The sequence below is a fragment of the Nerophis ophidion genome, linkage group LG17 (genome assembly GCF_033978795.1).
Source record: "Nerophis ophidion isolate RoL-2023_Sa linkage group LG17, RoL_Noph_v1.0, whole genome shotgun sequence".
Lineage (NCBI taxonomy): Eukaryota > Metazoa > Chordata > Actinopteri > Syngnathiformes > Syngnathidae > Nerophis > Nerophis ophidion.
In genome coordinates this window covers 37,038,618-37,055,520 of record NC_084627.1, presented here as the reverse complement: position 1 = coordinate 37,055,520, position 16,903 = coordinate 37,038,618, and the positions used below count along the sequence as shown (strand labels likewise).

The following is a 16,903-nucleotide window of genomic DNA, read 5'->3' as shown; positions in this document are numbered from 1 at the left end:
ATATTAATGCAGTTTTACATTTCTTTTTGTTTCACTAAATAAACGTTTATCACTCGCAACATTAAAAAACAGTGCATTTGTAATGGGAAATTAATTCTCACATTCACTAAATTAATGGAAATATGTGCTAAACTGGAACATACTATGATAAAGGAGTTGGTCGGATCTCTCGGTGACATGGCTCACAGCAGTCAGGCTTTACAACAGTCTGCATTACTCATTTTACAATAAATAGATTATTGATTATTGACGTTTACTACTCTATTTCATAATTGTCCATGTTTAAATTGCGATGCATATAAAAAGAGTTATGTTCCATATTAATTTCAAAGAGCTATTTAGATTTTTATATCATACACTCAGTGATATCTTCCTAATTCCTAGTTCCATTATCTCCTCTTATTACTCCCACACTTCTCTAGACTTTGTAATACCGCTTACCTTTTCTTTCTTTATTCCAATTATCCTGCCATTTTTTTTATTTTTATTGACTTAACCACACATTTACCACACTTCCAGCTACATTCATACTTAAGATTTTCGGAGCTATTTCATATTTTGAATCCTGTCTTGTTTCTGAAGCTATGTTTTTTATGCTGATTAAATGCACTGCTGCAGTTTGAGCACACAACTTGACTTACTTTATTTACCGCTATGTCTATTTAACTGCCATGTAACTTGCTATTAATTCAAAACAATGTTTTCTTGTAGAATAATTGCTAAATGGTAAATGGCTTATACTTGTATAGCTCTTTTCTACCTTCAAGGTACTCAAAGCGCTTTTGACACTATTTCCACGTTCACCCATTCACACACACATTCACACATGGATGCCGGGAGCTCCCATGCAAGGCGCTAACCAGGACCCATCAGGAGCAGTGTCTTTGAGCAAGCAGTGGCTTGCTCAAAGACACAACAGACGTGACTAGGATGGTAGAAGGTGGGGATTGAAGCAGGATCGCTCAGGTTGCTGGCACAGTCACTCTCCCAACTGCGCCACGCCGTCCCCTATTGCTGATGCTCCGTTATTATTTAACGTTTTATATGCATCGCTATATATTTGTACATACAGTATTCTGAATACTTTTTCTCAATATATTTTTTATCTGATAATGCTTTAAACTTATTGTGGAGAGGCGGAGCCGGCAGTCCGATAGCGAGGCAGGGCACACCGTAGCCCGCTGCAAGATGGCGACGAGGAGGCGTGGACGGCGAGCGAGCGGCGAGGCGGGGCGCGCCGGGAGCGAAGCCGCTTTCGTGATCAGGTGCGCGGGCTACTCAGCTGGGGACAATTAAATAATCCTCTTGCACTCTGTAAAAGGGCGACAGCCGGAAACGTGGGGGAGAGAGCCGGAAAAAATGAGAGATGCAACAGGAGGCGGATGCAGAGCGAGAGCGACGGAGAACGAGAGCAAAAAGGAAACGACGACGTGCTGCTGAAAAGCAGACGGCGGAGCAAGCAGAAGAGGGAGGCGCAGCTGAATAGCGACCCGACCAGAGACAGCGTCTTTATTGAAAGAATAAAGAAGTCTAAACATGCCCACAGCTATGTCATTTCTTGGTGGTCCTTGGAACCCGGACAGTGCGAGTCTGTCACACTTATATTCTTTAATAATTGGATATCCACATCTGGAATGTCATAGAGCTGCTGCGGTATGCCAGGAATTGGTATTTTGTTATCAATTTGATATATATATATATATATACACATATAGATAGACGAAGTGGCTGGGGAGAGGGAAGTCTGGGTTTCCCTGCTTAGGCTGTTGCCCCCGCGACCCGACTTCGGGTAAGCGGAAGAAGATGGATGGATGAATGGATAAATATAAATATATATAGATATATACATGGCGGTGCCTTTCGTGGTTGGTTAGATTCGGGCTCAAGGGACTGATGAGATTGGTCTGCTCAGTCAGCAAGGGCCAAAGTTTATCATCATGAAAAATATAAATATATATTAGTGGATGGGGAAATATAAGTGTGAGAAATGTCAAATGTGTGGCGTGAGAAAGGGTTAAATTGCGTGTCTGTCACACTTAAAGCATGAGGCTTGGTAGCCCTGCAATATACTAAACCACTCCTCCATCCATCATCAGCCTGAGTTGTATAAACTACCCTGAACTGTGAAATGCGGTTGAAACACAAACCACACACTTCAACAGGAACCTGTAGATCTAGGAGGTGGGAAGGGGCCTATAGATGGCCTTTGAGCAAAGTTTGGAATCTTTTTGCACATGCTGCGGAACGCCTCTCTGGGTTTAATAACGACAAGCTTTAACCTGGTTTTTAAATGTTAGCCAGCCAGCCAATTTTGCTGAGATTTGCAATCCCATTTTCCCGACATGTATTCATTTTATCGCTTTCGCTACAGGATCAGCACGTTCACACGTTGTAGAAAAATTATTAACGGGGATCTGAAATTTTGGGAGGAATTTTGCCTATCATTCACAATCCTTAAGTAAGAGAATAACGTGACAGAATATACAAACCATACCTCATGTTGGTTGCTAAACTTTGTTAAATTGCTAAAAAAAGAAAAAGTCCGCGGGCTATAGAGCGTTTTCTATTCGGGCTCCAGTCCTCTGGGATGCCCTCCCAGTAACAGTTAGAGATGCTACCTCAGTAGAAACATTTAAGCCCCCTCAGCTCATTTGTATACACTAGCCTTTAAATAGACCCCCCTTTTAGACCAGTTGATCTGCCGTCTCTTTTCTGCTCTTCCCCCCTCTCCTACGTGGAGAGGTTATTAGGTGACCACAGATGAGGCGCTAGCTGTTCAAAGTCAAGACCGGGGTGGACCACTCATCTGTGCATCAGTTGGGGACATCTCTGCCCTGCTGTCCTGTCTCCACTCACACTATTAACAAGATCCACTCAACGTCCATTGCACCGGTTGCCCAGGGGGCCAGGGGGCCAGGGGGTCCCCACATCTGCTGTCCCCTCCAAGGTTTCTCATTGTATCCCATTGAGTTGAGTTTTTTCTTGCCCTGATGTGGGATCTGAGCTGAGGATGTCGTTGTGGCTTGTGCAGCCCTTTGAGACACTTTGATTTAGGGCTATATGAATAAACTTTGATTAAGTGGCCTGGTGGTTAAAGTGTCCGCTGTGACATGGGTAGGTTGTGAGTTAAAACCCCGGCCGAGTCACGCCAAACACTATAAAAATGGGACCCATTACCTCCCTGCTTGGCACTCAGCATCAAGGGTTGGAATTGGGGGTTAAAGGCCTACTGAAACCCACTACTACCGACCACGCAGTCTGATAGTTTATATATCAATGATGAAATCTAAACATTGCAACACATGCCAATACGGCCGGTTTAGTTGACTAAATTGCAATTTTAAATTTCCCGCGAAGTGTCCTGTTGAAAACGTTGCGGAATGATCACGCTTATGTTGACGCGTGCTTGTGACGTTATTGGTTGGAGCGGACATTTTATCCCAGCACCACTCACGGCTAAAAGTCGTTCGATTTAATTGTATAACTACACAGTATTCTGGACATCTTTGTTGCTGAATCTTTTGCGATTTATCCAATTAATAATGGAGACTATAAAGAAGAATGCTGTTGGTGGAAAGCGGTGGATTGCAGCTGTCTTTAGCAACACAAACACAGCTGGTGTTTGTTTGTTTGTTGTGAAGCTTTAATATGGAACAGAGCGGTCAAGCGAACATGTTTCTCTACCACATGTCAACCGGCAGGTTTCGGTGAGAAAATTGTGGTAATAAGTCGGCTCTTACCGGAGACATGAGCGGATCTTGCGTCCTCCTGCAGCTGTCAGAGGCAGCTGTGACTTTCTTGGCTCCTCCATAGCTTCCACCAGAGACACTGGCGGCCACCACACCCCTCGGACTTTCAGGTATGACTTTATAATCTCACTAAAACACTAGTAACACAATAAGCAGATAAGGGATTTTCCAGAATTATCCTAGTAAATGTGTCTAATAATATCTGAATCGTTCCCACTGCCCTCGCCTTTTTTTTTTTCTTCTAGTCCTTTAGTCTCACTATCCTCATCCACGAATCTTTCATCCTCGCTCAAATTAATAGGGAAATAGTCGCTTTCTCGGTCCGAATCGCTCTTGCTGCTGGTGGCTATGATTATAAACAATGTGAGGATGTGAGGAGCCCTACAACCAGTGACGTCACGCGCACATCGTCTGCTACTTCCGGTACAGGCAAGGCTTTTTTATTAGCGACCAAAAGTTGCGAACTTTATCGTCAATGTTCTCTACTAAATCCTTCCAGCAAAAATATGTCAATATTGCGAAATGATCAAGTATGACACATAGAATGGACCTGCTATCCCCGTTTCAATAAGAAAATCTAATTTCAGCAGGCCTTTAAATCACCAAAAATTATTCCCGGGCGTGGCCACCACTGCTGCCCACTGCTCCCCTCACTTCCCCAGGGGGTGAACAAAGGGATGGAGCAAATGCAGAGGACAAATTTCACCACACCTAGTGTGTGTTTGACAATCAACGGTACTTTAACTTGAACTTAATTGATTGATTGCTCTCACAAGCCAAAAATATACAGGCTCCGACATTGCTGACACACCAACAGTTGCTGTTACAGTGCATCCGGAAAGTATTCACAGGGCTTCACTTTTTCCACATTTTGTTATGCTGCAGACTTATTCCAAACTAGAATACATTAATTTTTTTTGTCCTTATATTCTACAGAGAATACCTCATAATGACAGTGTATTTTTTATTTTACAAATGTATTTAAAAAAAGAAAAAGTATACTTTGAAACAAGTTAACTCACCAAGCTCAATGGTTCCCCCTATACCAACCAGTGAAGCTGCACTGTGGTAAAGAGGCAGAGGGATGTACACAACGTCATTGTGGGTCACTCCGAATGCCCAGAACCCTCCTGATGCCTTCAAGCTTTGGAGGTGAGTGATCACTGCTGCTTTAGGAAGCCCTTGAGGGGAAAAAAACACATAAAAATATGACCATAATATCAAACACACACTGTTGAATTCCTTAACGAAGGTTTGGAGATAGGATTTAAGGATCTTTAAAGGGAGCCAGTCCTTGAGGAACCAATCAAAACACTCGTTTGTTATTACAGTTAATTTTATTTAATAAGGCAACAATCACTTGCAGCAGTTATAAGATAAACTGTAGATCAGATTATGTTAAATTTACACCAATATCCCAGCAGGCACAAGAGATAACGTTGAGAACTTGTTGATTTACGTCATGACGTTGAGCAACTCAAACATAACTTTGAAACAACATGCTTTTTGACGGCGTTAGTTCAATGTCAGGTTGTGACGTTGATTTGACCTTTGAAATTTGGTCATTTCCCAACCAACAACTTGGAAACCAGTATTAGACATCAACGTTGTCTCAATTTACAAATACAACTATTTTGCAAGGTTGTTTCAAAGCCAATTTTAAAGGACATGTACTGTACGTATAATCCATGTTGTATAAATGTCTTGTGTCTGCAGGGATTATTTTATTGGTCGAAAGTAGAGCTGTCCGATAATATTGGGCTGACGATAATATCGGGCTGCTGCAATTATCGGACGATAAATGCTTCAAAATGTAATATCGGAAATTATCGGTATCGGTTTCAAAAAGTAAAATTAATGTATTTTTAAAACGCAGCTGTATGGGATGGTACACGGACGTAGGGAGAAATATAGGGCGCCAATAAACCTTATAAGCACTGTCTTTGCGTGCCGGTCCAATCACATAATATCTACGGCTTTTCACACACACAAGTGAATGCAAGCATACTTGGTCAACAGCCATAAAGGTCACACTGAGGGTGGCCGTATAAGCAACTTTAACACTGTTACAAATATGCGCCACACTCTGAACCCACACCAAACAAGAATGACTAACACATTTCGGGAGAACTTACCCACCGTAACACAACATAAACACAACAAAAAATCCCTTGCAGCACTAACTCTTCCGGGACGCTACAATATACACCCCTGATGGGCCTGCTATCTGTGCCCTGGACCTCTGGCCGGGGGTCGCCGCACTTCATGGTGCTGAGTGTCTGAATCTATGAGTTTTAGGTGGAACGGAAAAAATGAGCCACAGAAGTAGCCTAAATCAGTAGCATGTTTACATTAAAAATGATAACAAGTAGCATGTGTGCAAACGATAGCATGATAGCAGTCAGCATGTTTCAAATACCAGGTTGTATAACTCAAAGTTGTAAGGCTGTGGAAGTAGAAAAAAAGAGTGTAAAATTTGATGAAAAAGTGAGCAAGCCTAAGTTAGCTTGCTAACATGCTATCGTTTCCATGCTAACAGTTAACACATATCACATATCAAGTTATATGACTCTGGGCTAAACGGTAACAAAAGTAGATAAAAAAATTAGCATGCTAATGTAAGCATGTTAGCAGGCTAACGTGGGCATGATAATAGTTAAGACAATAGTCTGTTTTAATAATAACAATAATAATAATGGATCAGATTTTCTATTGCGCTTTTCTATTAGAATCTCAAAGCGCTTACAGAGAAGTTCATTCACACCTGGAGGTGGTAAGCTACATTTGGTAAACTACATGATAATAGTTAGATTGTTTTAGAGACCAAGTCATATGACTCTAAGGTGTGGCAGGGGAATTAGAGAAAAAAAAAGTAAATTTAGCAAAAAAAGTTAGTACTTTAATTTTAGCATGCTAACATTTGCATGCTAACTATTTACGCAAGCACCCATTCACATGCTGCTTAGCAGCATGTGAATGGGTGCTTGCATTGCAGCAGGCCCATATTTATTTTAGTAAGAAATTTTGAATTGTTTTTCTTTACATTATGCTATATTGCTCTTTTTTTTTTCCTGTTCAATTGTACTTTCAGTATGTGCTGTTAAAAAGCTAAATCATTGAAATGAAACTAATCTAACCTTTGTAAACAATAAAAACATTTTAAAAAGATAATATGCTAAAATGTTGAGTCAATTTGAAATATTTTTTTGGACAACTTTCAAGCTATACAGAGCAACACATCACCTTGATTCCAACTGTTTGTTTCAAACAAATCAGAGGACTTAAGTTCAGCCTATAATGATCATTTTAGTTACAAAAGGCAGGTTGATACTTCAATGTAAATATGCATGACATCGATGAATTTTCACAATGTTACACAAGAATTAACCGCACCACTCACCAGTCGTTCCAGAGGTGAAGATGTAAAGGGTTGGAGTTTTGAGGGAGGTGGCGGCGCGCAAAATTGCCGGCACGGGTTTGTCGGAGGCAGCGTCGACGTGCGCCAAAAGGCTCTGCACCTGTGTGTTCCTGCACTGGCTGCTCATTGACCACACCTGAATGTTGTCCTCCACTAAGGTGCTAATGATGCCATCAACACATTCTACATCTGTAAAGAAGAAAATGTCACCATTATTATCAACTGTATATTTTTCCCTGTCCCTTTTAACACGATTTATATTAATGTTACACAAAAATGAGAGCAAGGTGGATATTGTAAAGGATTAGAGATGTCCGATAATATCGGACTGCCTAGTTTATTGGCCCATAAATGCTTTAAAATGTAATATCGGAAATTATTGGTATTGGTTTCAAAAATTTAATTTTATGACTTTTTAAAACGCTGTTGTACGGAGTGGTACACGGACGTAGGTATAAGTACAGAGCGTCAATAAACTTTAAAGGCACCGCCTTTGCGTGCCGGCCCAATCACATAATATCTACGGCTTTTTACACACACAAGTGATTGTAAGGCATACTTAGTCAACAGCCACACAGGTCACACCGAGGGTGGCCGTATAAACAACTTTAACACTGTTACAAATATGCGCCACACTGTGAACCCACACCAAACAAGAATGACAAACATATTTCGGGAGAACATCCGCACCGTAACACAACATAAACCATGAATTGATTAACGTGGACCCCGACTTAAACAAGTTGAAAAACTTATTCGGGTGTTACCATTTATTGGTCAATTGTACGGAATATGTACTGAACTGTGCAATCTACTGATAAAAGTGCCAATCAATCAATCAATCAAACACAAGAGAACAAATACCCAGAACCCATTGCAGCACTAACTCTTCCGGGACGCTACAATATACACCCCAACCACCTCAACCCCCTCATGCTCTTAGGAATAGCATGTCCCAAATTTTAAGCAGCTGTTTTGAGGCTTGTTAAAAAAAAAAAAGAATGCGCTTTGTGACTTCAATAATAAATATGGCAATGCCATGTTGGCATTTTTTTCCATATCTTGAGTTGATTTATTTTGGAAAACCTTGTTATATCGTTTAATGCATCCAGCGGAGCATCACAACAAAATTAGGCATAATGTGTTAATTCCACGACTGTATATATCGGTATCAGTTGATATCGGAATCGGTAATTAAGAGTTGGACAATATTGGGATATCGGCAAGAAAGCCATTATCGAACATCTCTTAAAAGAATGTTTTGCATTCTTACAACTCCCTAAGCATATGACAATTAAAAAGTGGTAGAAGACTTATGGCTGTGTCTAAGGTCCAATACATCCATCAGTACTTTGGAATCTGGAAACAGACAACTTGCGGCCTGTGGACCAGATGAAGCCCTTGCCATTGATTAATCGACCCAGGGATTATTTTCCAATTGAAAAAAAACCTGAAAAATAATATTACAAAAAAAACCATTGTATCTTTCTGATACATGTCTTGCTGGGATCGATCTCCGAACTTTTGCTGTCAAGTTTAGCATTAACTCAGCGTTAGTGTTGTCCCAATACCAATATTTTGGTACGAGTACCAAAATTTATTTCGATATTATTTGGTACTTTGATACCTTTCTAAATAAAGGGGACCACAAAAAATTGCATTATTGGTTTTATTTTTAACAAAAAGTCTTACGGTACATTGAACATGTTTCTTATTGCAAGTTTGTCCTTATATAAAACAGTGAACATACAAGACAACTTGTCTTTTAGTAGTAAGTAAACAAACAAAGGCTCCTAATTTAGCTTCTGACATATGCAGTAACATATTGTGTCATTTATCATTTTATTATTTTGTCAACATTATTAAGTACAAGTGGTCGAAAATGAATTAATAATCTACTTATTAATTTACTGTTAACATCTGCTTCCTTTCTCTTTTAACATGTTCTGTCTACACTTCTGTTAAAATGTAATAATCACTTATTCTTTTGTTGTTTTGATCTCCTCTGCCCCCTTCTGCCTTTTGGGGGTTGGGGGGGGGGGGGCAGGTCCGGTGGCCAATGATGAAGTTCTGGCTGTCCAGAGTCGAGACCCGGGGTGAACCGAACCGCTCGCCTATGCATCGGTTGGGGACATCTCTGCGCTGCTGACCCGTCTCTGCTCGGGATGGTCTCTTGCTGGCCCCACTATGGACTGGACTCTCACTATCATGTTAGATCCACTATGAACTGGACTTTTACAATATTATGCGACACCCACCCGACTTCCATTGCATCCTGTATCCTCTAGAGCAGTGGTTCTCAACCTTTTTTCAGTGATGTACCCCCTGTGAACATTTTTTTAATTCAAGTACCCCCTAATCAGAGCAAAGCATTTTTGTTTGAAAAAAAAAGAGATAAAGAAGTAAAATACAGCACTATGTCACCAGTTTCTGAATGATTAAATTGTATAACATTGCAAAATATTGCTCATTTGTAGTGGTCTTTCTTGAACTATTTGGACAAAAAGATTTGACAATAACTAAAAACTTGTTGAAAAACAAACAAGTGATTCAATTATAAATAAAGATTTCTACACATAAAAGTAATCATCAACTTAAAGTGCCCTGTTTGGGGATTGTAATAGAGAGCCATCTGGATTCATGAACTTAATTCTAAACATTTCTTCACAAAAAAAGACATTTTTAACATCAATATTTATGGAAAATGTCCACAAAAAACTGAATATTGCATTGTTAAATTTCTTTTCACAGTTTATGAACTTTCATTCATATTTTGTTGAAGTATTATTCAATAAATATATTTATAAAGGATTTTGGAATTGTTGCTATTTTTAGAATGTTTTTTAAAAATCTCACATACCCCTTGGCATACCTTCAAGTACCCCCAGGGGTACACGTACCCCCATTTGAGAGCCACTGCCCTGGAGGGTGGGAGGGGGTCACCGACGTCTGCAGTCCTCTCCAAGGTTTCTCATAGTCATTCACATTGACATCACACTGGGTTGTGAGTTTTTCCTTGCCCTTATGTGGGCTCTGAACCGAGGATGTCGTTTTGGCTTGTGCAGCCCTTTGAGACACTTGTGATTTAGGGCTTGTGGAGAGACGCAGCCGACGGGCCGACAGCAGGCGGACAGAGGCGTTCTGGACCGGAGTGGAGGCCAGGAGGCGGGGCATGCGGCGGCGAGGAGCGGCACAAGAACGGCAATCTGAGTCAGGTGCGTAAAACACACACCTGCTCACAATCTGCGCATCTGCTCCTAGATTATAAGAGGTGAAGGGGGCACGATCAGGAGAGAGAGGAGGAAACCACGGCAGCCCGACAACCCATATCGACAACCGAGATCACGCCAAAGTGAGTCCTCGCCACAGACGCGGCAGGCGAGCCCCGAAAGGTGCAGCGCGACCAGGAAGAGCCAGCGCACTAGAAATGGGCGCGCCCGACTGGCAATAAAAGTAAATCAAACCTGCTATGACACGTCGTGTGTCCAGTGTCACCGCAACCCACACGAGGACGGCTGGGAGTCCGTAACAGGGCTATATAAATAAACATTGATTGATTGATTGATTGATTTGCATTAGTTTGGATGATACCACAAATGTAGGCATCAATCCGATACCAAGTAGTAACACGATCATACATTGGTCATATTCAAAGTCCTCATGTGTCCAGGGACCTATTTCCTGAGTTTATGAACATAAATTTTTTTTTTTTACAAACAAAAGAAGATTTTGTGATACTAAAAAGAATCGATGTAATCATAGTAATATCGACGCTCCTGTACAGACTAATTAGTTAAGCACAGTGTTTGCAATAACACTCCTTGTCTCTCTATAATTGCCATTGTTCACTGATAATGAAGGAAGCTGAGAAGTTTGTTTGGTGTTTTACCATTTCACATTACACAAGTAAAAATTAGTGTGGGAGGGAAAAAAACAATCAACAATTGTGTATTTCAGCCAAGAGGGAATCGGATCGGAGCACTTTTTATTGATCTTAAAAACAAGCTCATGTGTTGAGTTTGTTTGGCAACCTTATTAACAAGTTAACCTTAAACTTTAGGTGCCACTAAAACACAAATCATAACAATAACTTCTATGCTGTCATAATTGTTTATTTCAGGACATGCTTTTCTCGTCATATCTAATGCTAAATACTTGAGTACTGCATCCAAAAGCCACAAATATGTTTTGCAGTGAAACTTGTAATAGAAATATTTCTTCCTGTCACTGAAATGTTGTGATTCACCTGTTTTATTTTATTCTGAGAAGAAAATAAGATTGAAATATATAGTGCAATATATCTCTGTACAGTAATCTACTTATTTATATCTGCACCTTATTGCTTTTTTATCCTGCACTACCATGAGCTAAAGCAACAAAATTTCGTTCTTATCTGTACTGTAAAGTTCAAATTTGAATGACAAAAAGAAAGTCTAAGTCAAAGTCTAAGTCTAAAATTGAGTCTTCTTAAACGGTCGTTTAGTTCACTAAAACAGTTCAGTGAGTTCAATGTCATAGGTTGGACTGGCCCTTGGTCACAGACGGTAAGTGTTTGATTGGCCCCGTCTAGTGTACACTGTGTACTTTAGTTCCTGATGACGCAGAAGTTGAATGTTTTGTGCTGTTACAAATCAAATACTGTCATTGTACACTTGCCAAAATGTTTTGTTCTCTCCATTTCTATTGTGAATTGCAATTGTATCTGTTTGTTAGGGACATTCCGATGAGTGTTTTATGCTGTAGATTCCCATACCGTTCATCCATAAGTAAGATTGGTCGATACCAATATGGATACGGATTACATGTAATATCTCAAAATGTTTATATATATGGTGAGTACCGAGAGGGACAAGCGGTAGAAAATGCATTGAATGGATGGACTATATACAGTGTAACGAATTCAACACAATATTTAAATAGCACCCTAAAGGGCTGGGCGATATGGCCATTTTTTATTATCTCGATATTTTTAGGCCATGTCAAGATTCACAATATATCTCCATATTTTGCTTTAGCCTTGACTTAACACTTGATGAATATAATCACAGCAGTATGATGGTTCTATATGTCTACATTAAAACATTCTTGTTCATACTGCATTAATATATGCTCATTTTAAACTTTCATGCAGAGAGGGAAATCACAACTAAGTCAACTGACCAAAACTGTATTTATTAAGCAGTGGCACAAACATTCATGTCATTTCCAAAACAGAAAGTGCAAGATTGTCAGAGACATTTTAAAACGAGCTACTAGTGTACTTTTGTGCATGATGTCACTAAGATGACATATCAAAACAACACTAAATTAAAGTGTACTTTTTGTACAGAACGCCACTACAATAGTTTACAACAAATAAAGTGCACTTTTGTGCATGATGTCACACAAGATATTTCCATAACTGTCAAATGAATATGAGCTGCATAGTAGGTTCCTGCGGACGTTATCTCCTTCGGTTGTTGAATGTTTTTTTCATACGGTGTTGATGTGGAAATGGTTGCTTCGGCATTTTGTTGGATGTTGACATGCAGTTTCAATCACTCTTCATTCTCAAGCGGGTGAATTTTCGAATGATGCTACATTAGCAGTGCTGCTACTTTTTGTAGCAACGCTTTTGCCCCATATTCCCGCTTGAAGCCAAACCACCGCCAGACGATGTACCCCGGGCTGTTTTTCTTGGGAATTAATTCTTCCTTCATTTGTTACTAGATTCGCACCTTCTTTCTCTCGTCTTACCACACGCACCGCACCGTTAGCATCACAGCTAATGTTACCCATGCTGCTACCTCTCTGCTCCACGGAAGCGTGTGTAAGAATGTGCGCTTGTTGGATGTCTCTGTGAGAAGGAGACAAGAGAAAGGGAGAAACGCCTGTAGTGTAATGCCCGCAGCTAAAAGCAACTGCGTGAAAACGTATACTTAAATATCATGATATGGTCATTTTCTATATTGCACAGAGACAAACCCGCGATATATCGAGTATATCGATATATGGCCCAGCCCTACATGTTTGTGTGTATGCTTCACGGATGAGAGTATTTGGTGAACATTGTTTTGTCCGACTAATTTTGGCGGTTCTTGAACTCACCATAGTGTGGACTGTGACGCAATAGTCTGTTTACATGTAAAATCTTCCACTCCTTCTGTCTCATTTTGTCCACCAAAAGTTTGATGCTGTGCGTGAATGCACAAAGGTGCACTTTGTTGATGTTATTGACTTGTTGGAGTGCTAATCAGGAATATTTGGTCAGTGCATGACTCCAAGCTAATCAATGCTAACATTTTATTTAGGCTAGCTGCATGTACATATTGCATCATTATGCCTCATTTGTAGGTATATTTGAGCTCATTTACTATCCTTTACTTTTAAACTCTTTGTATATTAATTTAGTTTTGCATGCCTCATTTATGTAACATCGGCTGCGTTTCTGATAGTTGTGCCATGTTTTTCCAGAACACAGCAAACATGACTGACTTTGCCAAAGATTGAAATAAATCTATTAAAAGAGGACAGCCTGTCGTTTCCTTTAACTTGGACACACACATTAATAACTTTGGCCATTAAAAGCCAAGAATTTCCAGGAGTTACCTTACTTTCTGAGTAGCCTCTGATTTACTAATGGTTTCTAATGTTGTAAAAATGTGTAGAATAAATATTACATTTCAACATTTCTGTCAACGAAGATTTGCTTCAGCTTGCGACACATAATCATTTTGATACAAAATGATTATAGCTATTATAGTCACTTACGTTATGGAGTTGCCTTCATTATAAAACTTATATACGGCTTTTCATTTTTTGCGGACCCAGACAGATTTGTATTTTGTATTTTTGGTCCAATATGGCTCTTTCAACGTTTTGGGTTGCCAACCCCTCGGTATGTTTTTTTTCTTTCTTTCTTTCTTGGGTATAATAATATTTATTTAGTTTTTTGTTTGGGTACTGACCGTTGAATGGGTTGTACTTGTATAGCGCTTTTCTACCTTCAAGGTACTCAAAGCGCTTTGACACTACTTCCACATTCACCCATTCACACACACATTCACACACTGATGGAGGGAGCTGCCATGCAAGGCGCTAACCAGCACCCATCAGGAGCAAGGGTGAAGTGTCTTGCTCAGGACACAACGGAGGTGACGAGGTTGGTACTAGGTGGGGATTGAACCAGGGACCCTCGGGTTGCGCACGGCCACTCTCCCATTGCGCACGGCCACTCTCCCATTGCGCCACGACCGTTCACTGCATTGTCATATTCCTCAGTGCAAACACACTCAAAAAACACACACATTACTCCAAGATGTATTAAAACCCGCATGTCCTCCACTTCCAAATCTTGTTTGCAAAGCTTAAAAATAATAAGTTCATCTACAACAGTGTGCAAAACTTATAAATATATTTTATTACCACAATTAACTAATATTCTCTAGTCACGCTGTTGCATGGATCCTCCTGCTTGCAAGGGCGTTGTGAGGACAGTATTCTTAACCAACGTCATGCTTGCTTGGTTGAGTAACGGTCACATGGCTGGAGCATAGTAATTCCTATTAACACAATTCTTCTGGTGAAACCAGGACGGCAGCAACCAAATGATCAGTTCAGTTTACTACGATTAGTTAGTCTGGGCTACTTCTGTACTATTGTTGAACACACAGTATTTGGAGTCAGAGGTACAGGAATGATATAGTATTATATAGTTTGTGTTCAGTTTTTTATTAACCCTTTAATATGTGATACTTCTTCTATTTTTCTTGACCAACTTACCTGTAAAATCTGTCAGCTACACTTGAATATTGAGTTTCCCTCAGGATCAATAAAGTATATATCAATATTAAATGTGGTAGAGACTTAAGATATTATAGAACAGATGGTGTTCTCTTGTTCTCATAGAGAATCAGGTCATATCTGCATGAGTTGCGTTCATTTTTGCCCAACTCTTGTATTGATGGTTTTCTTGCACTTCTGAGTCTCAGTTGCAAGTATGCATTCAATGCAGTATGTCCAAAGGATGTTGCCGTAGTCTGAGAATTGTATACAGCTTCAAATATTGGGACTTCACTACAAGCCGGAATTATTATTATTTATAGCATATTCTGATGTTTGGCCTAAATTAAGTGTTCAGTTAAGTGTACTTCATGTACTACAGTGCAGTCTTTATGTTTTTTTCCTATTATTATATTGCGGCGATCTATAAAGATAAGAATGAACGATACAAAAAAATAACACGGCGGCTAGTTTTAGAATAGAATAGAATGAACTTTATTGTCATTATATTTGCATATAACGAAATTAAAGACTCCAACTTAAGGTGCGATAGTGGGAACAAATATGGGGTGAAAAAAATGACATAAGAGGTAAAAAGGAAAAACTAACAATTGAAATAAACAGACTACTATCCAATAAAAATAATAAGCAATCATGTACAATATACAAAACACTATATAAGTACAAAATACAAAATACTGTACAATATACAGAACAAGACAAGAGTACCGGAGTAATAAATAACAATCAGTGTCGGACGTATTGCACTCGAAGGGTAGTATTGCACAGTAGGGTATTAGGGCATGATATTGTATAGGAGTGAATTATTATTATTTTAAGTTAGAGTTCAACACGGTGACAGTTTTGGGAAAGAAGCTGTCTCTGAGCCTGTTTGTCCTGGCACTGATGCACCTGTAGCGCCTGCCTGATGGTAGCAAGTCGAACAGGTGGAAGCCAGGGTGTGTGCTGTCCTAGGTAATGTTTTTTGCTCTGTTGAGGCAACGGGAGTTGTGTAAATCCTTCAGGGAGGGCAGGGGACAGCCGATGATTTTTTGTGCTGACTTTATGACCCTCTGAAACCACCTGTTTGTCTGCTTCAGTGCAGCTGGCGTACCACACTGTTATGCAGTGCGTCAACAGGCTCTCGATAGCCGAGCGATAGAAAGGCCACCATCAGCTGCCTCTCCAGTCTGTTCTTCCTCAGCACTCTCAGGAAGTGGAGTCTCCGCTGGGCCTTCCGGATGACCGCAGTTGTATTTTGGGTCCAGGACAGGTCAGCAGATATGAGGGTGCCGAGGAACTTGAAGGAGCTGACTCTCTCCACCTTAGGGCTATCTTCATTACGACTATGAAGTTGACCAACATTTGGCACTAAAACTTTTTTAAGCACTTAATTTTCAACTCTTGCTTCATCAATAACACCTCTCTTTTAGGGTTGCACGGTATACCCGTATTAGTATAGTACTGCGATAGTAATGAATCATATTAGGTACTATACCGCCTCTGAAAAGTACCGTACCATGAATTGATTAACGTGGACCCCGACTTAAACAAGTTGAAAAACGTATTTGGGTGTTACCATATAGTGGTCAATTGTACGGAATATGTACTGTACTGTGCAATCTACTAATATAAGTTTCAATCCATCAATCAATCAATCAATCAATCAATCAATCAATCAATCAAACCGGTCCGTCATTGCGAACAAACGCCATTGGTGGATCTATACATAACATTCACTGTAATGATACCAAGCACAGTAGCATACCAAGTCGATACTACTATGATTACGTCGATATTTTTTCTCATCACATCATCGTCTTTCGTTTTTTTAACATTTATATTATGTTTATAAACTCAGGAATTATGTCCCTGGACACAGGAGGACTTTGAACATGACCAATGTGTGATCCTGTAACGACTTGGTATTGCATCGATACCAGAATTTGTGGTATCATCAAAACTAATGTAAAAT

General features: G+C 39.9%; 1 protein-coding gene across 1 annotated transcript in view; it reads right to left on the bottom strand.

The window, feature by feature from the left end:
* The window catches only part of slc27a6 (solute carrier family 27 member 6), an 84,145-nt gene that overhangs the window by 55,452 nt on the left and 11,790 nt on the right, over nucleotides 1-16,903 (bottom strand). Inside the window, exons 2-3 of the mRNA XM_061876883.1 lie at nucleotides 7,150-7,356; nucleotides 4,772-4,930 (exon numbers count right to left, since the gene is read on the bottom strand). Of these exons, the coding sequence (XP_061732867.1) occupies nucleotides 4,772-4,930; nucleotides 7,150-7,356 (366 nt within the window). The remainder of the gene's footprint in view (nucleotides 1-4,771; nucleotides 4,931-7,149; nucleotides 7,357-16,903) is intronic.